Source organism: Chenopodium album, chromosome 25, assembly GCF_948465745.1.
Source record: "Chenopodium album chromosome 25, dcCheAlbu1.1, whole genome shotgun sequence".
In the NCBI taxonomy this organism is placed as follows: Eukaryota; Viridiplantae; Streptophyta; class Magnoliopsida; order Caryophyllales; family Amaranthaceae; genus Chenopodium; species Chenopodium album.
In genome coordinates, this window is record NC_137858.1 from 36,355,476 (window position 1) to 36,379,589 (window position 24,114).

The 24,114-nt window shown below is 35.9% G+C and overlaps 2 protein-coding genes across 5 annotated transcripts; both read left to right on the top strand.

Annotated features, from left to right (window-relative positions):
* Positions 1 to 4,509: 4,509 nt before the first annotated feature.
* LOC145613449 (uncharacterized) lies at positions 4,510 to 11,114 on the top strand. Of its 4 annotated transcripts, XR_014106952.1 has the most exons (7): positions 4,510 to 4,847; positions 5,307 to 5,649; positions 6,394 to 6,665; positions 6,869 to 7,065; positions 8,201 to 8,675; positions 9,473 to 10,047; positions 10,139 to 10,268. XR_014106952.1 is itself a non-coding variant. In XM_081668553.1 (6 exons), exons 1-5 carry the CDS (start codon positions 4,655 to 4,657, stop codon positions 8,627 to 8,629), a joined length of 1,434 nt encoding a protein of 477 aa, XP_081524679.1. In that variant the 5' UTR covers positions 4,510 to 4,654; the 3' UTR covers positions 8,630 to 8,675; positions 10,139 to 10,273. The 4 variants fall into 4 exon arrangements, 3 of the variants coding, with proteins under 3 accessions (XP_081524679.1, XP_081524680.1, XP_081524678.1); XM_081668553.1 differs by lacking the exon at positions 9,473 to 10,047 and having other exon boundaries at positions 10,139 to 10,273; XM_081668554.1 differs by lacking the exon at positions 10,139 to 10,268 and having other exon boundaries at positions 9,473 to 10,112.
* Positions 11,115 to 12,384: 1,270 nt separating this feature from the next.
* Positions 12,385 to 15,475, top strand: LOC145615472 (uncharacterized). Its single transcript, XM_081670547.1, has 5 exons — positions 12,385 to 12,700; positions 13,491 to 13,833; positions 14,322 to 14,590; positions 14,753 to 14,949; positions 15,035 to 15,475. The coding sequence occupies exons 1-5, from the start codon at positions 12,508 to 12,510 to the stop codon at positions 15,473 to 15,475; spliced, it is 1,443 nt and encodes a 480-aa protein (XP_081526673.1). The 5' UTR covers positions 12,385 to 12,507.
* The last annotated feature ends 8,639 nt before the right edge of the window (positions 15,476 to 24,114 follow it).

Consider the following 24,114-nt stretch of genomic DNA (forward strand, 5'->3'; position numbering starts at 1 on the left):
AGATACACCTAGTGTTCCATGTGAGCTTACTAATACCCTACTGTAAGACCCCTATTGGGCCATGCGCGGCATGGCGTGCCTAGGCAAAGGCACACTACGGCTTGGCTAGGTGCTAGGCCTTGTAAATATTACTATAAGACCCTATGGTGTGGCTAGTAAGTAAATAAAGGCATATGGTTGCCCCTATATGTTAGCTTGGTAAGCTAAGGTTGATTGGATGGGCATTTGACCCAAGGATTGGGGCCAATAGTCCATTATTGTGTTTCTGTCACTTGCGTGTTCACTAGAATTACAAGGCGTAGAGCAATATAAAGCTCTATAGGGGGAAGGTGTCAGTCATGGCTTGGTGCGGCCATGGGCTTATCATTGGCTAAGGCCATGATGCATTGTTCTAAGGATGGTATGGTCTATCTAGGACTTGGGCACAACGTTGGCTTGATGATTTTGTGGGCTAAGTGACTTGGGTTTGAGCGAAGGCTCGTGGCGAGCCTTTGTTGATTGTGTGCTTGGTGTTGGCTACGAAGCGACGCGTCGGTTGAGCTCCGGCGTTGCTTTGAAGCGACACGTCGGTTGGGCACCGGTGTTGCTATAGGACGTTGCCGAGCCAACGGCACGGGAGACCTAAGCGACGCGACGCTTGGGCACCGGTGCGGTGTGGCGAAGCAACGCGATGCTTGGGCTCTGGCATGTGCTGACGAGGCAGCACGTGGGTGCGATGTTTAGTGATAAGTTGTCACGGATGTTGGAAGTTAATCCTTATGTGAAGAGATGCTATGGAATGCAAAGCAAGTCGTTGGTTGGAGCTAGCTGATAGTGATGCGAACTGTTACGATCTATGGATAAGGATTGGATGCCCAGCCAAGGCGAAGCGACTTTTCACATTGTGGATCATGGATTGTGGGCAAAGGCATTCTGGATGATGCGAAGAGACACGAGTGATGATGGTGGCGATCCGCGACGATTGGCTAGGATTGCTGATGGTGGCGATCCGCAACGGTTGGCTAGGAATGCTATATGCAACGCTTGGTTAGGATTGCTGACTTGTAATAGTTTACGGATAATTGCATGAGCGCCACTTGGCGCGCATGCGTGTTTAGTGTCTGTTCGCATTGGAGTGGGACTGTCCTCCTTTGCCTATAAATAGGTGACCTTGGGGTCTGTCCAAGGCATCTAGAAACCATCGTGTAATTATGTTATTAATGATATTAATAAAAGAAGTATGCTTTGTTATATTCTAAGTGTTTATGTGTGCTATCGTGTTTATTATATTGTGTTATGTTAGTATGAAGACTTAGGCTGGTTAGTGTTTCTAACGCCATCACAGTTAATGAAAAATTAGCTGTGACACCTACTATGGTGATGAGGAGGATCCTTCAAGGGGCGAGTTTCAACGAATACCGTAGTGGCGTCATATGATCAGGTCATCGAGACAATTGAGGCTAAACGAGTCATAAGGAAAGGTGTACCAAGCTACAATGAATATCTTGTCCGTTGGAAGGGTCTTTCGGACAACGAGGCCACGTGGAAAAAGAGGTATCATGTGCATGCCAAAGAGATGACAATTATCATTCATTGCTTGCGCATAGCATTTGGAGGCATTACTTGCTTGGGAGTCAATTTGTTATATATAGCGTCAATGTTGCTACCAGCTACTTTCAAAATCAGAAGAAGTTAAGCCCTAAGCAAGCTCATTGGCAAGATTTAATTTCTTGGCAGATTTCGACTATGCCATGGAATATAATCCAGGCTGAGTCAATTTCGTCGCCGATGCTCTCAACCGAATGGCTATGTTTGCTGCTATCAACAACATCACAAGTACCATCCTTGATTGGATCAAGGATGGTCTCACCCAGGACCCTGTGCCCAAGGGGTTTATGAACTTGGCCAAGGAAGGAAAGACGCGACAATTTTGGGTAGAAGATGAGATTCTCTACACCATCGTATGGGTGAAAGTTTGATTTTCGGTTTGGTTTATTGCCCAAACCGAAACCGAACCACAATATTTTGATTTTTGGATTTTGCAAACCACACTGCACCACTTTAGCTTTCCATAATTAACCGTGAAGCATTGTACTTAGCTTTGCTAAAGTACTTAAAGATCCTTAATGAGAGCCTAAGGGGATGATTCTAGTATGATGCATGCATAAGACTTAGGGAAATAATTAGCTGTTATCTGATGTCCGGAAGCATTCGTTATCACGATCCTTATACTACATATAAAGTTGAAAGCAACACATTAATTTATAATAATAATCCAGGCTACTCTCCATGCCCTCCGTGACTGCCAGGCAGCAAGGGAAGTGTGGAGACAGGTGGGAGGTCCAGCTCTGGCCCCAAGTTTCTATCAAGGGTCCTTGCAAAATTGGATAGGATGCAACATTAAAATTCAGACTAGAAACAATTTATCTCCAAAGATTTGGCCGACTTACTTCACTATCTCAATATGGTGGATCTGGAGGTGAAGGAATAATGTGGTATTCGATAAACCTCATGAAATTCCTATCGATATAAATCAATTTCTTCTTGCGCGTTTTAAAGAAGTGTGGCGTGTTCTGGGAGAGGATGCTACCTCTTTGTCACAGCAGCAGGATCAAAGAAATGAGGCAGTTCGTTATTCGTTGGATGGCACCACCAATTGGCTGGCTAGCTTTGAACACGGATGGTGCGGCCAAAGGGGCACCAGGTCCAGCAGGCAGTGGGGGATTAGTTCGAGATTACACTGGTAAAATGCTTCATGCTTTTGCTCTTAAAAATGGGAATTGTGATGCGTTTATGGCTGAACTAAAGGCGATTGAGTATGGCCTAGAATTGACAAAGAGGATGAATGCTGCTAAGCTCCAGGTACAAGTAGATAGTCAGCTAGTTGTCACAGGCTCACAGCAATGAACAGCGAAGAAATTCACCGAGGCCAAGGTTATCATATAATACGCCACTGCAAGCAACTCATCGAGGATAACACCTGGCTAGTTCAAGTCATTCATATCTACCGAGAAGCGAATCGAGCAGCGGACTGGCTAGCAAATCATGGGGTCACCTAGAACAACAATATCGAGTTGATTCAATTCCCTCCTACCGAGCTAGGACGTATTCTACATGATGATACTGTTGGTGTGGCCTGGCCACATTTAATTTCTGTTTAGTTTTCTTGTTTTTATTTCCCGTGCCTAGCCCCTCGTTTGCATAAAAAAATAAATTTATAATAATATTATTAAAACTCATGGGGACAACATGCTAACGACATGTGTCACCCATATGCCACATATGCACTACATGTCACCCTACGTATCATCCCTTTTCTCTCACCATATTGATGAATTGTATTAAAGTATAGTCCCTTTAACAAAAACTCTTTATTGGTTTAACTTTAATGTTATATAATAGTAAGGGGCCGTTTGGTTGGGGGTAATCAGGAAAGGGAATGGGAATCAACTGGCTCGATTCCCTTTGTTGATGTTTGTTTAACACTTTTAATCATTCCCTTTACCCTCCTCATTACCCCAAATCCTTCTAACTCCATTCCCCACCTCCCCCTAGACTTTCCCATTCCCTTTCCCTACCCACCTTCACACCACCACATCAACACCTTCACACCAACCAACACCACCGGAAAACCAGCCCAGACCACCGCCGCCCATCCTCCGACCACCGCAGAGCCTCCCCCGACCACCGCTGCACCTCCTCCAACAACCACCGCTGCACCACCCTCGAAACCCAGAGTATACCCAATACACAACAATCGGCGCAAATGTCCCCAATATCTCATCGGAAACCTCAAATTCAGCACCCATCATCTTCATCCTTTTCTCAAAAATGAAGAAGAAATATAAAAAAATATGGGAAAAATCGCATACCCAGAAAATAATTGCGAAATCGCATACCCATAAAAGTCGCATACCAAGCAGATAATTCACCAAGCAAAATTAAAAGGTTGATTAATGCAAAAATTAATGGGTGATGATGATCTGACCCAAATAATACGACGGTTGCAGGGTTTCGATGCTCACGCTGCTAGCGGTGATTTTTGCGGGGCTAGGGTGGTCGATGCTCACGCTGCTAGCGGCGGCAAAGCGAGGGGCCGGGAAGGGCGGTGAGGGGAGGGGGATAGTCGGCGAGGGGCGGGGGAGGGCCGATGAGGGGTTTGGTGGTTGAGAAAGATGACAAATTGATGAAATGTGTGGTGGTTGTAGTGGTGGTGTTGTGGTGGTGTGGTGGGGGAATGATTCCCTTTGTTTAAAAAACAAACAACAAAGCAAAAATAGGGTATTTTCATTCCATTCTTCTCCTTTCCCTTTGTTTATTCCATTCCGATTCCCTCGTGTGAACCAAACGGCCCCTAAGTGTTTAATTTAATTGAAAATCTTTTTATATTAGCCTCTTAATAGTAATGAATACTGTTCAACATCAACTCTTCTAAATTAATTTGATCAAACTTATGAAATTATGATAATTCGAGGCATCGCGTGGGTCAATAATTAGTTGAGAAAATGAAGAATTAATCAATGTTGGAATAGGTGAATGGATAAAAGGTGTAAGATTGACGAGTAATTAAGTCGAAATAAAACAGATGTCCTCCCATATAATTGTGAGAAAATAGGAGGGATCATCATATGACAAGTTAAACAGGAGAAACTAAGTAGACGACTACTGTAGTGAAATGCATTTGAGCGAGAATGAAGGAATCGAAGGGAAGACGATGGTCGTCACCGGCGGTTTAGGGTTCGTCGGCGCAGCTCTCTGTCTTGAACTTCTCCGACGAGGTGCTCGCCATGTTCGATCTCTTGACATCCGATCAACTTCTCCCTGGTTTTCTCAATTGTCTCTTCACCCTAACTTTGTCTCCATCACCGGTATTCTACTATACTCTACTCTTTAATTTCAACTTTGATTATTCTATATATGATCATCAATTTTGATTTTGTGGAATTGTTAGTATACTGTAATCTGTTCAACTATATATGACGATGAAATTGTTGTGATCGGTTGATTTTATTTTTGTTATTGGATTTTAGAGAGTTGGGGTTTTGGGGATTTTAGCAGAATTTGCTTGTTTTATGGGATCAAATGATGTGAATTTGATTAATATGCATTTTAAGATTCTTCTATGCTAATTGCATATTTTCAATCCTGCTCTTTAATTACATCTGCTATTATATTACTCTCTGTATCTGTTGCGCTTTATGAACCGAGATTATTAAGTTATAAGTTATTGTAGCTGTTTCTGAAGCTTTCAATTAGTGTTGTGTTGATATTTTGGGTGGACAAATTAGAGTGCATTGATTAATAACTTGAATTTTTTTGAACCATAGGGGACATTACATGTCAGAAGGATGTCAAGAAGGCTCTAAAAGGGGCAGATTGTGTTTTCCATGTTGCTTCCTATGGCATGTCAGGAAAAGAAATGCTTCAATTTGGTCGCATTGACGAGGTTAATATAAATGGGACCTGTCTCATACTGGATACATGCATGGATCTTGGGATCAAGAGGCTTGTATATGTGAGTACCTGCAATGTTGTTTTTGGAAGAAAAGAGATCATTAATGGCAATGAAACTCTGCCTTATCTTCCACTAGATGACCATGTTGATCCTTATGGACGCAGTAAATCAATTGCTGAACAGCTGGTCCTGAAATACAATGGCCGCCCTTTCAGGTGAGAAACTTGTACCCTGCAGGTACAAAGATGCAAATTATTAGGCACTAAATAATCTTGACTATTATGTCACCAAGTTTTAGCAGCTTTTTACTGTGAAGTGACAAGTTGGTTTTTATGATTCAATGAAGGCTCGCTAAGTTGCCTATTATTCCTGAAGTTATTGATGTTCAGTCTATGTTTTTTGCCTCTTAATCATTGGTATATTCATAATGAGTTACCTTGATCCAATACCTCTGACAGCCTTGGTAGACGTTTGCAATATTAACTTTGCAATTGCAAAGTGGCTTTTAGCCTTACACGATTACACCTACCCCTACTATGTGCAATGAGTATAACCCTTGATGCAAAGATAGCAATTGACTATTACTTTATATTTATCAGATAAAAAAGTAAACGAAAGTTCGGAAGGTGAAGTTGAAGGGTTCCTTGATTGTATACTTTGACTTTCCGTTCCTGGAATGCATTTTGAAGCAATTCTGGCACAAAAGAGAGGAAAAATTAATTCTTTTATGGAGGAAGCAAGTAGTATAAACATCTAAATTATAACTATTTTTAAGGAATTGCTTGCCCTGAAGTGAAAATGAGTAAATTAGAAGTTGGTTACTCATAGCTTTTCTGAGAGTGATCTTTTCTCTAGCTGGGAATTATATAGATGTTTTGTTGATGCTAGAAATTGACAAGTTTGTGGAAATAGAGTTGAATGCACTTATGCTTCACAATTTATCCTTCTTTGTCATTCAGGGAAAAAAACGGTGATCATCTTTACACCTGTGCTATTCGTCCTGCTGCTATCTATGGACCTGGTGAAGACAGACACTTCCCAAGGATAGTGAATAATGCAAAGTTAGGTATTCTGTTATTTAAAGTTGGCGATCCAACTATTAAATCAGACTGGGTCTATGTGGATAATCTTGTATTGGCTCTTCTATTGGCAAGTATGGGGCTTTTAGATGATATTCCTGGGAGAGAGGGATGCCCAGTAGCAGCTGGACAGTCATACTTCATCTCTGATGGTAATATGTAAAATTTGTCTTGATACTGATAATTTACCAATCATTTTTGTAGATTACCTCTGGCTCACTTGATAAAGTTTCTGCTCTTAAATCGGCTACAGTGTGACCTGCCTTGTCTTGCCAATCATACTATATCTGAGCACTAATAATTATATTTTGCTTGGTTGATATAGAGTTATAATATTTTAACTTTTGTTCTGCAGGATCTCCAGTCAATACTTTTGAGTTCGTCCGTCCTCTCTTGAGGAGCCTGGATTATGATCTACCAAAGACCTCATTAACTTTATCCTCGGCTCTTGTGCTTGGAAACATATTTTGGTTTATCTATACCATTCTATACCCATGGCTTAACAAATCATGGATTCCACAGCCATTGATTCTTCCTGCTGAAGTATACAAGGTCATTATTCTAATCTTACATTGTTAATTTCCCATCTTTTTCTTGGAGATATAGATACCAAATCACGTGTTTCTTAATGATGAGACCTTAGACCTTTAAGTGCTAATAAGCTATTGGAGTTTGAAACAAATTACTAAAACATTAATATTCCTGTGTACGGTGTTGATTTATAGGCCTTTCACTGCATGACTGCATGATACTGTGTAAAAGGAGAATCTTAAGCTAATTTGCATGCTGGAAAAAACATTATAAATCTTTCTCTACAAGCAATAGGGTTGATTGAAAAACACAATACTTCACCTCATGACTGAAGCTATAAAGGAACAAACTCGTTCTCTCCTAATGCCGCCTATGAGTGTTTTCCTAAACTTAATACTTTGTGTAACTCTTTCTAACTGTTGATTTTACATTTCAAGATCAAACCCTGACTATAAGTTAATTTAAGTATACTTTTTGTTTTAAAAAATCAGGAAAAATAATCTGAAAGTACTATTTAATATAAATGTCAGAATTATATATGCGCATTATGATACAAGAAATGTATACCTCAATTTTTTATAGCTTATTGAATGATGCTATCATCATCTGAATGGAATTAAAGAGGATGTTCTAATGTCCTATGTTGTAAGACAGTGTTTCATCTATCGAAAAAACCTCACAGTATGCTGTATTGATACTGTAGAAACACTATATAAGTGAGTTTTAAGCATTTTCTCTATATTTTCCCTCCTATGCTACAAGTACCTATGTTACTTGGACTCGGATGAAGTGTCCAATTAGACACGGGTGTCCAAGTATCGGACTCGCCCATTTTCTTGAAAAAAATTGTGTTTTTAGTTAAAAATGAAGTGTCCAAGTGTCAGTGTCCGACACGAGTCGTGTCGACACGGACACGTGAGGTAAATGAAAGAGTCCGAGTAACATAGGCTACAGCAAGTAACAAGCATTTGTCAAGCAGAGAAAAGGATGCTGACAAAAAAGATCAAATCTGTCTCCTATTGACCATTTCTTTGTGTCAATATCCTTGTGTAGTTGTATGAAGTTACAAATCATATCTGTCGCCTTATCATTTTTGATCCATTAAAACTAACCATGCGCTATCATAATGGATTTGCATATTCATGTACCGTGACAGGTTGGTGTTACACATTATTTCTCATCGCTAAAAGCTAAGCAGGAGTTGGGTTACTTTCCAATGGTGAGCCCAAAGGAAGGCATGGCAGTGACAATTTCATACTGGATAGATAGGAAGAGGAGAAGCCTGGATGGACCTACGATATACGCGTGGATATTCAGCGTGCTTGGAATGTCTGCTCTGATTGGTGTTGCTCTCTTTCCAGATTTTGGTCCTCTGTCACCCATTAAAGCTCTGGCTCTCTTCTTTTATCGATCAATGCATGTTATCCGGATAATTACCGTTTTAGCTGTAGGCGCACATGTTGTAGAGAGCTTATACGCTTGGAACCTTGCAAAAAAAGTGGACCCTGCTAATGCAAGAGGCTGGTTTTTGCAGACTTTTGCTCTCGGTTTCTTCTCATTGCGTTTACTGTTGAAAAGGGCTTGAAACTAGCTAAGCCAGGTTACGCTCGTGTTGTCAAAGCATGGTTGAGGTTTGTTTGTTTGTTTCTTTTTATTTTTTTTCTTTTTGTTTAATGACTTAGCGGGACATACATATTCTGATATCCAAGTAATCAACTACACTTGCAGGATGTTGCTTGTGTTTCAGGTGTCTTTTTGTACATTTGTAGGTCTATTTTCTTAAGGCAAATAAGAGAGGATTTTTGAATGGAAAGTTTGTCAAAATTAATCCAACCTTTATGCGTTAGCTCAAATAAGTAGAACTTTTGATTAACAAAGATACTTAGACTTTTGCAAGTTATTTTTCCAGTATTTTCCCAAAATGAGTTGTAACTTGTTAGTAACCAATTATATAAGTAAATCATGCCACATGTCAATAATTAATTGGTTTCATATTTTAATATTTATTTTATTTTTTAAAAAACCCTTCACCAAATTATTTTGGGACGAAGACTTTGTTGTTGTTGTTTAAACCCCCCCCCCCCTCCTTTTCCTCCATCTATTGTTCTCTCTTGCTTCTCATCTCCATAGCCTCCACCTCCCTTCCACCGGCACCCCGTAGTTTCTCTCCCCCTCCATTGCCTCATTCTTCTTTCATATCCCTCTCATCCCATCGTCTCTTTTAAACAGTCTCATCCACCGTCTCCCCCCCACCAAAGACTCCATCAATTTTTGTTTAATAATCAGCAAATCACCCACCATATGTTAAACCAAAACAACATCCATCTTTAGCCCTTTTTTTTATTCAATACAACAAATTGATGAATAGGTATGTATGTGTTTTTTTTTTTTTTTTTTTTTTTTTTTTTTTTTTTTTTTGTTTTTTTAGGTTTTGAGAAAAACCAGATTGTCAAATCAAAAGAAGATGAAGGACAATATTGTGGGAGATAGTGATTTGGCCATGGAAGATGGTTACTGAAAAGTAAAGACCATTGTAAAACGTTGCGAATAGTAGCGATTGTTCTTGTTAGTGGGATTTGTGTGTGTAAGTGTGTGTATTTTTGGTGGCCTGTGGTGTGAGGGTGGTGGTGATATTAATTTTTCCAACAACTCTCTTGCTCCCATTTTATTTATAGTTTTAGTTAGGGTTTATGGTTGGCCAAAGGTGGTGGTCTTGATGGATGAGATGTTGAAGAATGAAAGAGTGTGGCTTGGTGGAGAATGAAGAGGATGTTTGGGTAGAATCCGGGGTTGAAGAATGTGATGGTTTTACTTTGGTGGTTGTGGTAGTTTCGGTGATGGTGGCGGTTGAAATGGTGGTAGGGAAGGGCAGTGAGGGTCTGGTGGTGTGCTGGTGGTTAGTTTGGCTGGGGTGACTTATGGTCTTATGGTGGGATGGGGACCTGCTACCTCTTTCAATAGCAGGTTAAAAGTCAGGCGCATGAAAAGTTACTGGTACCAAAGGTCTACTTAATTCTTAGCTAATCAAAAGTTTGACTTATTTTGAGCTATTTGCGTAAAATTTGACTTATTTTCGACATTTTTTCCTTTTCAGATTTAGCGAAAGAAAGTTGAGAAGATCCTCAAAATGCAGCGTACAACTGAACTAGTTAGCCCTAGGAATTAAAATTACCTGTTAAGATCTTTGCTTGTTTATCTGTTAGTTTGTGTTTGTTTATTATCATTGTTTCTCCTGCTAGTATAAAATTCTGTATTAGAAATATAAATTTCAGTTATGGTTTGAAATTATATATATATATATATATATATATATATATATATATATATATATATATATATATATATATATATATATATATATTTTGGATACAGTATCTTTTATCAATGAACCAATAGTTTATCAAAAGAGAGGGTAGAGAGGAAGTGATGGCTTAGAGAGAGAAAAAAAAAAAAGATACATAGTATATTTTAATTTTTTATTATTTTCTGAGGTGAATGATTTGAAGATATTCATTCATGGTTTTTTAAAAAAATAACAAAATCAACCAACTGTACTTTCAGAAACTTGATCTGAAAGCCTATTATTATTAAAAGACATCTCTCATTTTATTCAATTTCACTTATAAAAGGTGCCTCATCAAACATTGGATTGTGAAGAGAAGAGGTCTATTAATCTGTTGTGTAAGAGAAAGAACGTCAACATGAAGAGTGGTAATGTGATGAGAACTTGAGAAGCAAGAGGTGGTTGTTAAGAATGATGGTCATCATGAGTACGCTCAGGTGCTTCCAATATCGTCATCTATAAAACCTGTATCAAAGCTCTTGTGCATTGATGTCAAGTGTCTATTCTGCATCCCTACTAAGATGCGTACAATCTGGATCACTAACATTGATATCAATTTGTGTTCCTTTGCAATTCTCAGGTTTCAGTTTTTTTGTTTTTCTTAAATGTAATACCTTAATTTTAATGTCTTACATTCTTTAGCTAGCTTCTTTCAACTGTTAAAATAATTGTAATGTACATTAATTAATAAGATAATGGAATTTCGAACTAGACACTTGAGTCTTGACCATTTTTAGAATCTGTTCAGCCAGTTCAGCTTCATATTCATGTTTTGATCCTAATATGATGTACTGTACTGTCTGTGTTTTATTACTTGCCAAGTATTTTAATTGTCCTTGAAAGCTAGAACGAAACATGTACTTGCTTCTTTTTGATTGGTTGTTCAATATTGAGTTAAGCTCAATACTCTTACGAAGTACTCATATTAGATGTTCATGATGGTTTGCTTCTTTTTGATTGGTTGTTCAATATTGAGTTAAGCTCAATACTCTTATGAAGTACTCATATTAGATGTTCATGATGGTTTCAGGTTATATAAAAAAATTCAAAGTATAAAAATCATGTGGTATATGCAAAATACATTACACCAAGGATCATTTCTGCTAGATTGGATTCCAATATTATGTCTTAAGTCTTAGCTTTCTGGAGTGCATTTCTAGGCTTGACAGTTTGCATAGCTTGCTGTTTTCCAGCCACTTATGCTCTGCCATGCTTGGTTTTTGACAGTTTCAGTTAGGGACTGCACGCCGTGGTTTACTTGCTGAACGACAAACATGAATATATTGTAATTCATGAAGATAGTCCTGGATATACACAGCTTTTTTGCTCGAAGTCTGTTAGTATTTTGACATTCGAGTATCACACTACTCAGGTTTGCATGCTGCTTAGCTTGCTTGTGCTATGCATTATATGTGACCTATTGAGTTGTCTGTTGGTTTTTGATCTTTACTTTACTGTTCTGTAATTTTCATCTATTGTACATAATTTAGATACGAAGTAAAAATTAACATCCGACGTTTCAGGTTGATGCCTGTCAACTCCAGATTAAGTTTCTGTCACAAAATATCAATATCGGCTTCAAAACCTTCCATTTTGAATTTATATACAAAGTACAAGTATATATTAATGCAACATATTAGAACATTGATCTCGGGGTAGAGAAAATAGAAGGATTAAATGTGCAATTTATAATTAGTTAAGAGGACGACAAACCATGGAACAAATGAAAGTAGAAATATTCCTTTCATGTCATTGCTATGGTATCCTATCATACTACGTATTAATTATAGTAGTGATCATGTGTTGATTTCTTTTGTTACATGCACCAAGTACGTGTTACATTATTTAACATTAAGTTGCGTGATTAGCTCTACGTTGAACCAGCTAATTTCATTTTGATTACTTATTTTTTATTAACAAAATTATGACAAAATCGCGACACCCAATCAAGAGAAAACACGTGCAAGGATGTGTCATTGCCAACTGGTTACTTGGTTAGTATGTCTAGAAATAAGAATTAAAAATACTGTATAAACTGTAAACTTGAAGCTATCTGTTTTCTTGAAGACTTGGTGTTAACAGTGTAATGAAATTGAAGCTCATTAAAAATAAGAGAGAAAATGATGAAAAAGGAGGGAAATGAAGGAATAGAAGGGAAGACAATGGTAGTGACTGGAGGTTTGGGGTTCTTAGGTGCATCTCTTTGCTTAAAGCTAGTTCAAAATGGCGCTTTCGAGGTTCGATCACTTGACCTTCGTATATCTTCACCATGGTCATCTCTACTCTCTCAAGCTGGTGTTGTTTCTATTCTTGGTATGAACTCGATCTCTCTCAATTATTGTATTGAGTATGATATATTTTTGTACTTGGAAATATATATTGATGGGCATTAGTAATTTGATTAGAGGATATACATATACACACTCTAAACCTATTTTAGTAAGAGTTGCATCCTTTGACTTTTTTAATTAGGAAAGTTTGTGACCTCCTTTGTATGTTTAATTTTGTTACTCGCACTGTTTCATAATACAGTACTATATTGTATGTGCCTTTTAAAAGTCAAACTTTGTTCATTCTTCATGAGTTACTTTTAAACATATATTAATATTATACATGCGCGTGTATGCACACACAGATTTTTTATGTATAGTAAATTTTTTAATATTAATGACGGCATTTGATACAAGAATCTAATAAAATCATCAAATCAGTTGGTATCCAATGTTAAATCATCAAAAATATGAGTTTCTTGATATACTTATGCTATATACATATACTCGTGATCAAATCATATGCTATATAACACATGCATATAATGTTAAGATCTACTAAAACTTAATATAGAAGTGATAGAGTATATAAACCGATCTTTTATATACTCTATCAAGAAGCATAACCAGCATTTTATTACTAATATCTATGTACAGACTACAAAGTAGTGTACTTGGCTTATGATAAGTTGCAGGTGTTATTTGTATGTACAACGAGGTCATAAGTTAATTCAGCAATGCACCTGTTTGTCTCTAATTCATTTAAAAGTCTAATAGGGCTTGGTGATATTCGAAAAGGAGCTTGAATTAGTGATGTTTTTGTGTTTCTACAGGGGACATTACGTGCAAAAAGGACGTTGAAAAGGCTCTACAAGGGGCAGATTGTGTCTTCCATATCGCTTCTTATGGCATGTCAGGCAAAGAAATGCTTCAGACTGCTCAAATTAATAAGGTTAATATTGATGGTACTCGAATCATACTAGATGTCTGTCTGAAATTTTGGATCAAGAGGCTTGTCTATCTGAGTACTTACAATGTTGTGTTTGGAGGAAAGGAGATTGTGAACGGAGATGAAAACCTGCCTTATCTGCCTCTAGATGACTACTGCGATCCATATAGTCGTAGTAAAGCTATTGCCGAACAGCTAGTCCTCAAGTACAATGGCCGTCCATTCAGGTGATCACAGAATCTCCAATAGCTTGACTATAGTTATAAGACACATCAAGCGTCTATAATGCAAATATTTGTGAGCTTGTACAGTAACTGCCTTCTGCTGCCTCTACTGTGAAATACTCCTGTCTTGAAATGATTAGATTTACACTTTTTAGGATGTCCAAAAAAAGTATCACAATTTCTGGTATAGTAATGATTTATGATCAGATTTTCTAATGTGCCGTTAATGATAGAATAGCAAACAAACTAATATAAAAGGTATTTTGTAAAACCTAACCATATAATTAATATGAGATGTTGGGATAATATGACCTCTAATTTCAGATAGGGGAATATTTGCCTACATGTTGATTTCAAACTATTCAGTATTCACCCTCATTCATTGGAACTTATGTCAAATCTTTGCTTCGGGTTAAGCAGTTTACAAGTTTGTACAGGCATGTTTTAAAATGATTATACCTCACATCTAATGCCTTTATATTGATTACCAGGGACAATGGCGGAAATTTTTACTCCTGTGCAGTTCGCCCTGCTTCTATCTATGGCCCAGGTGAAGACAACATTTTCCCGAGGATAGTGAATTGTGCAAAATTAGGCATGCTGCTATCTAAAATTGGAAATGCAAGTGTGAAAACAGACTGGGTTTATGTAGATAATCTTGTATGTGGTCTTCTGTTGGCAAGTATGGGGCTTTTAGACGAAATTTCTGGGAGAGAAAGGCACCCTATAGCGGCTGGACAGTCTTATGTCATCTCAGATGGTACTATGTACTTTCTTTGCTAGTAATTATATTACATTACAGGTATCCTCTTTAATTGGCTCTTTCAGAGAGGATGTTCTGCTATTGATATTCAGTCAGTTCTCTCCTAGTTTATCTGCATAAATTATGTCTTATTAAATTTATATGATTATCCACCACCAGGGTCCCCATCTAATACTTTTGAGTTCATTCGACCTCTGTTGGAAAGCCTGGAGTATGGTGTGCCAAAGGCCTCATTGACTGTACCTTCTGCTCTTGTGTTCGGAAAGATATGTCAGATTTTCTATACCATTCTATATCCATTGCTCACCAATCCATGGCTTCCTCAGCCACTAATCCTTCCTGCTGAAGTCTACCAGGTATTAATCCCTTATCCTTCCATTTCTGCAGCATATTGCAAAAGTACATGACAATTGCTAATATGCAAATTAAATGATGTGACAGATTGGTGTAACACATTACTTCTCATTGCGAAAAGCTGAGGAGGAGTTGGGTTATTTTCCCATTGTGAGTCCACAGGACGGCATGGAGACCATGATTTCATATTGGAGAGAAAGAAAGAGGCAAAATATAGATAGTCCCAAGTTATATGCATGGCTTTTTTGTGTGTTTGGGTTGTCTGGTCTTTTTATAGTCAACTTCTTTCCAGATATCGGTCCTGTGACGCTTCTCAGAGCTATTGCTCTTATCATCTTCAGATCAATGAGGAATATCCGGATAGTATCGTGCATTGTGGCAACTGCACATATATCTGAGGCCATCTTTGCATGGTTCCTAGCGAAAAAAGTTGACCCTGTGAATGCAAGAGGCTGGTTTTGGCAGACACTGCTTCTTGCAACATTCTCATTGCGTCTTCTGTTGGCCAGGGCAGGACCTATAAGCTAGGTTGTGACCTCTTTGTTAATATTGTTTTACTTTAAATTTGTTGCACTTGTATACAGATTACTTTTTCCAACAGTCGAAAACAGATTCAGAGAAAACTAATTATATTTTAGGATTACTGACTGAGTTACTGTTTTCGGCTTTGGATTGAAAATTGTAAACCAAAACTGGATCAGCATTATCAAAAGTAGGATGGAAAAATGAGACAGAGCTAGATAGACAACAGAAACAAAAATTACAGGATTACATTCTGATTAAAACATCATTATGATTAATATCCAAGTATATAAGATTATAATGTGTCTCGTCGAAGTGAGGTATCAGGAGAATTGCTGACTATCATTATGATGAAGGATCAAACTGTAATAAATATTTAATAATGTTTAATCAAACAACATCAGATCAAAGAATTGTGACCTGAATCCCAATCTATCACCTATAACTAGTAACTACTCACTCTACTGTCAGTGCATGACAGTCAAGAGAGTACTTAATCTAAACAAAGGCATTGAATACAAATCAGGACCAAATTTGTGGTGGCCTGATCAGTATGATAGTTTTACACCATGCCGAAGCATGAAGCAAAGATGCTACTTCCTCATGGACTGTCGGAAATGGTGATTGGATCCGGAGTGCTATCAGCAGCTCTGGCACTTTGGTTAAAGGGGCTTCCTGCCACGCCTGCAGATTCACTCAAATTCCCATGTGATGGTGAGCTTCTGGGTCCTGCTGGTCCAGCCACAGCAAGAGGTCTTGCAGATTCTGCCACACCATCACCCATATTATAGGCAACAGCAACCTGCCATACATATTAGAAACTGTTTACTGTATGCATTATTTGGTTTAAAGTGGGACTTTCAATCTTTTACATACTTCTAAACCATAAAACAGGCATTCAAAGAACTAGAATTACATTCTAATAGTCAACAATGCAGGTACGTCTACTGTAAGGGCAGAGAGCATTATACTACCTCAGTCTTAATATAATAAGCCACATCTATTTTAATTCTGTATAGTTAAGTTTTTGTACAAAAACATAAAATTGAACTTGCCATTTCATTCTCGATGATATATTTATAAGAATCCCAATGATACATTAAGTAGGAGAAGTAAGAAATAAATTATGAAAGATATCAAAGGTCGACAGATAGTCTAGCTATATTTTATGAAAATAACTCCAAAAGAAATGCAGCAAGTTATTTTAAATGGTATACATAAAAACATAGATACACATACACATGATGAAAACCTAAACTGGTCAATATAACTGTATCCATTGGGGGAGTGATGAAGTTTCATTGACAAATGTTTTGAAAAATTCACTCACAAGAGGCCATTTTGGAATTTCATGTAACTACAAGGGGACCATATTAGTATGAATTTTGCTAAGAGTGAGAGATGGACAGATGTCAAACCTGTACTGGAGACGCAGCAGTTAAGAGACCGGCAACACCACCTCCTAAGACACGGCCATCAGGATCAGTTAAAGAAACAGTTATACCGCCAGCCCAATTACGTGGACCACTGCCATCTGAAAGCCTGAATGAACCTGAGAGTGACATAATATCGAAACGTCCCTGCAGTAGAGAGCAGGAGGAATATAACAGAGCAGAAAGCCAAGAAGAAGATTTTAGTTAATGTAGCACATTCTTCATCTTCTGCCTACTCATGACATAGTAAATTATAATTCGAAAAAGCACACCACAATTATATATAAAACATTGTCGCCTGAGCTGTGCAATTATACGAGGATGGATATCACTTACCCTTATGGAATACAAAGCCCGAAAGGAACCCAAATTTTATCAATGTGCAAATGTAACTATCTTATTAAATCTAATAAGCCCTTTTTAATAATGATTAAAAGGCAATTGAGAAACTAGTTACTTAACATATATATACACATTACACATCCATTACATGTCCACCTCTAAATGATGCATGTAACGCATATAAATTTGGCAACAAACCTCATATGTTTTTGACGAGTCACCAGGCAATACTGCACGAATTGTCGCATTTGATATGGATCCGATAGCAGAAATAATGAAGATAAGACTAGCACCACTTTGGGTAAGTGCCAAAATTCTAGAGGATACATCCTGCAACAACCAAAAAAAAAAAAAAAATAACCTTGACCATTAGGCTCGACTATGCAGACATTCATATCCAACTTGGACCTAGTAAGCGAAGAAGCTAATCATAAACAAGAACAAACTTAACAGCATGGAAAACAAAGAAGAAGAGATGACATTCTTCAGCTTCAATATGTGCTACTGACAAGCGAAAACATGTTTCACATTGGGAGAAAAGAGGAGCATATATAGCTTATATATGCAACTGCGAACAAAAAAGGATACATTTCTTCAGCAATAACTATTAAATCTATGGTCTTTCGCTTAACTAATCTAAAACTAACTCACGTAAAACGTAAGCAAAATGTCCTGATTAGTTTAAAGGTAAATTAAGAAAGTCGTAGGACAATAGTTTTTTGTTCCACTTAGAAGCAGGTCATTACTTTAAAACATGGTACAATATATAGTTGTTTTTGCAAAGTAAAACATGAATATTAAGGAGGATATCATAAGACTATTTGACAACTTAATCATCTACAAAACATATGTATACACATATCACATGATAGAAATCCACCAATTTGCCATTGCAAGAGGAAGAATATAGTATCGAATGATGTATAAGCAGAGAAGACATAGTACTCGATAAGTTGATATCAATACTGAATTCATATGCCAAACAGCCAACTGTTTACTTAAAAAGATAAGAACCACATGCATTCTCAATTTCTCATCATGTAAAACACTAGTTTAATAACACCAACATAGCAGATAACTAGAAGATTATAAGGATAATAAATTAAATTCCAGGAGGAAGAAATTTAAGTTCAATCGATTCCCCAATGTTCTGCATTAAACATTGAAAATTTGCCACATTTGATGATTGATATGAATATAGACCCATTAATGATTACCATCAATCCATCATCAAAAGAGTTAAGAAACTCGAGTTAAAACAAATTCTCAATTGTTAATCTGAAATAAATTTGTTTTTAATCTATATGATTATATGTTTTAATAGTTAAATTTAGTTCATCTAAATCACAGACATATATCACAAGGTAATTTAACACAACACTAGATACATCAAACTTAACCGCATGCATCAACTGATGAACACATTTTGCCAGCATGTCTCAAGAGGTCCAAATGCAGATCAATCTACCCATTAATTAATAATTAGTCATCATCAACTATATTTAATTTATTCATAAAAGCAAAATTAAGATGATTGAGGTATTACCTCTCCAGTATTAACAATAAATACTTCTCCAACAAGGCCGCAAATTGCAGGATTTCCTGCAAATAAAACATCAAATAAGCAAGTGCAACCTCAAAATCTTATTATTGCATGAAGATGGTTCTACAAAAATAAAATAATAACAAAAAAAAAGGAGCAATTGATGTAAATAGACAGAACTTAGGATGAATGTGCGAAAAAAAAGACTCAACTATGAAAGATGTTCACAAACCTAGCATCGGTAAGTCTATTTTTGTTAACATGGTGCATTATTAAGGCATTCTTGTTGTATGTTTCCTTAGTTCACAAATTCATTCTATATACGCCATTTTTATCTATAAAAACCATAGATTAATATTTTACTTTGAAGAAAAGAGAAACACATCAAAACCATCATTCATATCATTAGCATAACTACAAAATAAAATCTATCATTTATAAAAGCCATCAAATACATACAAATACAGTCAATAGCTTTCTAGTTTAAAACCATTGTTAAATTAGAGAAAAGGGAGCATAAAAGTGTTTGTAGAAAATAAATCAGATGCCAATCCCAATGCCACCTCATAAGGAAGACAGAAAGGAGTTAAAGGGTCAATGGCTTAAAGAAGAGGATCAAAGGGTAGATAAAAGGGCAAAGATGTAACTTTCCCTAATTCAGGAGAATTTTAAATTGAGATTGCAACAAATCCTCTTAATTTAGAGAACATATTGAATAAGTCAATCATAACCAAACCAATAAGTATATATACTAGTAATAGATATCATATACTCCATTTCTTTTTATCCTGCAACAAAAATAACCTCAGAAATCAAAAGCTGAAAATAACTCGAAAATACTTATATAAAGTGTTAAAATCATATTATATGTATAGCATGCATACCCTGACGCACTCTTCCACCACCCCGGGGACGTCTTCTGACCTTCCTTTGCGATCCACCACCCTGTTGCTGTTGTTGTTGTGGCTGTGGTTGCGGCATTGTTGGCTGCTGCTCCTCCTGTTGCGGCTGCTGCTGCTGCTGCCGCTCCTCCTCCTGAAGCAGCTGTTGCGGCAGTGGTGGCTGCAGATGCACCTCCTGAAGAGGAGGCAGTGATGGCTGCTGCTCCTCCCGAAGAGGAGGTTGTTGTTGCACAGGCGGATGTTGCGGCAGCGGTGGCTGCTGCTGCTCCTGAATTGGAGGCTGTGTCGGTTGTTGCTGCAGTTGAGGAGCAGTCTGCTGCTCCTGTTGTTGAAGATTCTGTCGTTGTTGATGCTGCTGCAGCAGATGATAAGGAGGCAGTTGGCGGTACTGTATCCTTTGATGTTGCTGCGGCAGCGGAGTGGCAATGGTGGCACCAGGAGGAGCACAAGAGAGAGGAATCGCCATTGTTGAAGTTTCAGAGCCATACTTTCTAGGCCTACCTCTCCTCTTCTCGCCATTGCCATTGCCACTGCCATTGCCACGTCCACGTCCACGCCCACTTCCATTGTCACCACCATTGCCACGTCCACGTCCACGTCCACTGCCATTGCCACGTCCACTGCCAATACTGGCAATCGGTGTGGACACGGCGATCCCTTCGGAGACAGCAACAACAGGAATGTTCTGTGTCACCGGCTGTGGAGGTCCCGTCGGTGGATTTTGCATACCTCCGCCGTCAACGCCACCAACGTTAGTCATTTCGGATCCTGACATTTCGTTTTCACTGCCCTTATTTTTTTCTTAAATTCCCTGCAAAATTTAGTACAAAAAATAAATTAATTAATTTTAATTCAATCCATTAATTCTACACATAATTAAGAACATAAATAAATAATCTTACATTTTTTTTTTTTTGAAACAACATTTTTTTTTTTTTTTTAATTCACTCCTGAAATTTATTACAGTAAAAAAAAAATTTAATAATTTTAATTCAATCCATTAATTCTACAGATAATTACGGACAAAAATAAATGATCTTACACGTCGAAATTTTTGATACTCCTAAAATTTAGTAAATTTTACAGTGAGCGAGTAAAGTGAGTGAGTACAATTAAAACCCTAATTAACTTGTGTAAGAAATTTTTGTTTACAAAAATACAGCCGACCAGATAATTCTGCAGATTTTACAAGTGATTTTTTTTAAACAAAAAAAATAAATTCATGATCAACCAGAAAATCGCAGAATTTGTTGAATTTCAATGTAATTACTTGTAATTCCATGATGAAATTAAAAATTAGGAATTTTTTTTATTTACCAATAATTAAGAATCAAACAAAAAATATAGGAAAATTGAAAACAAAATAAAAACTCACCAAAAATAAGGGAGAAATGATGACAACAATGAGAGAGATAAAGAAATGGAAGAGAGATATATAAAAAAAAAAAAAAATAGCAGAGAATTGAGATTATAAATAGAAGTAGATGACTGAGAAAAAAATGAATCAAAATTCAATTATTGTTTTTATTATTGTTGGTGTAATTGATAATCGTATTAATAATTTTAACTTATAAAGATATTACATACAATATCATAGGTGATATCACTGATATGTTTCCTTAATTACATTATATAAGAAAATCTGGTTTTTTTAGGTAACTTTTTTTTTTTTTTTTTTTTTTCTTAGGTGTTGTTTGACTGTCATTGTAAAAACATTTAGACACTAAATCACTAATTAGTAATTACTTTTATTTTTAATAAAGTACCACTGAAGTCATGTTCTCGATCTTCATGACTTTTTTTTTTTATTACAATGAAATATTTTTACTGAATTAAAATTAATTTTTATTAATTCCCAATTATATTTCTTGTATAATATTACTAATTACAACTTAAATAATCTTTATTGAATTGAAATTATATTTACAAACTAAACTTATTTTTAATTGAACTGAAATTACTTTTACTTGATTATTTTTTGTAAGGTGAATAGAGCAAAACCTTAAGTATTCATTTTGCTTTCTCATAAAATTAATATATCTAAGGAGGCAAAGTTCATCTACTGCTCACAACCATTGATATATTGTTGTATATCAATTACATGCTCAAATTTTATAGTCAAGGTATTGGATATTCGATCTGTGCTACTAAATTTGTTTGATAAATTAATGCGGTGGTAGTGTTTTTTTCATACGTTATTTATTTATATAAACTCTGAAATAGCCCTGATTCACATTAATTTATTATAGATCCGGCCACTAAGGGCCTGTTCTGATTGACTGAAATCAACTGAACTGAACTGAACTGAGCTGAGCTGAACTGAACTGAACTGAACTTATTAATTAGTGATTTTTAACTACGGATTAGTGGTCTTTGATTATATATTACTATACCTATGTGTATATACAAATGTACTATTTCATATGACATAATTATAAAATTTATAATATAATTATAAATTTATGGAAAATATATTAAAAACTTGAAACCTCTAAATATTTTAAACACATATACTATTTAATTTTAAAATAAAATAGTATTATGACAAAAGAACACAAAACACTTACATGTAGCAGAAAAGCAGTTATGGATATTGTCTGACAAGAAATAACTGATCAGATATGGGAGTCAGTTCAGAGGAATGCCGAGGTAATGGAGGAGCTTGGTGGACAAGAAGAAGACGAAGAACTAACTGACTATGAAAATTAGTTTAAGTTGTGTAGTACTCTAATTTTCTCAATAAGATTAACAATAGAAGTGTGTATAAAAAAAATAGAACCATTTGAACAATGAATTGTATCGATATTATTATTATTATTATTATTATTAATATTAATTATTGTTATTATTATTATTATAATTAATTATTGATTATTATTATTAGTATTATTGTTATTATTATTATTATTATTTATTCATGATTATTATTATTATTTATTGATAATAATAATAATAATTATTATTATTATTATTATTATTATTATTATTATTTGTTGCGTCGTTGTAATAAGAGCTTAAAAGAATGAAATTTGGCTTTATATCATTAGCAATATCATTAGACATAAGAGCTGAACTGAACTGAACTGAACTGAAGTGAACTGAATTTCAACGGAAGAGAACATGCCCTAAATATTAGTGTCACTATGTTATAATAAAGGTTGTTGTATTCAGACATTATTTTTTGCTACTTAAAATAAAGGTTGTTATACTCTTAAAAGGTCATAGTGTTGTAATGAAGGTCATAAGAGATTATTGTATTTAATAGTAAGAGTTTTAATATACTGAACAATATAAATAGTAAAGGGATATAGAAGGGAAAAATAGTGGTTTTTGCTTAATTAATACGTAGTAGTTATAGATATTTCAAATATGTCATGTATCATGTGAGTTTTACTCAAGTTGTTATAGAAAACAAGTAAGGAAAAGAAATGAAATGAAATGAAAACTTATTTGGGTATGTAGTTTTACTTTAAAGTTGAGAGAGAGTACATAACGGATTTATACAATTGGGTCCCAGTTTTCGAAACAACAATATGGGTCCCACAAATTGGCTAGTTATAATGCTTATGATTCTTATGAATAATATGTTGGCAATACAAAAGAAATTAATTACAAATGAGTAGAATTTAAATTAGAGAAATGGATGAAAAAGAAATTGTTCTTTTTTTATTATTATTTTTTTTTTAACTACTCTACCTTTACAACGGTTACCTGAATTGGTTTAGCGTTAAGAATAATCATAGATGGCAAATTTCAAAAGTTCAGTAAAGGTCTATGGTGAGATCACCATAAAACTATTTTGAGAGAGACACATGTTGTTAAATATATCCACCTTTTACATGGAGAAAACTATGTGAGGTACACAATAAACCTCATCTTCAAGTAAGGGACAGGGAGGAACACATGCATGCTAAACAAAGATTAATTAGAAAGAGGATATGACTTAGAAGCTTAAGTATGGAAATTTACCTTAGACCTAAGGCAAATCAAATAATCCATCCTTAGAGAATTAATAATATACTCAAGACATCAAATTGTGCCAAATAAGATTATGGAGTAACCCTAAACTAATGGTGGTATCTACAAAATATATAAAGCTAGATTAGTCCATAATGAATTCTAACCTTATTTTAGAACTTCAATTAAGAAAATCTAAAAATTTCAAGGGAATCTTATCATACTTATGGCACAAAAATCCAATCCTAAGTAGGTTAGAACGAAAAAAGACGTGTAATGCAATACTAAAGCTACGCTAGTTCCACATTAATTACGAATGAAATGTGGAATCCTTTATAAGTAAAAATCTACTAATGTCTTGGAAATCTGCGTCGGAGCTCACATAAAACAAACCTGCAAACATTTGTATGCTTGAAATCCAAGTAATTACACGCACGTGAAGATACCATAAATATACACAATTATGCG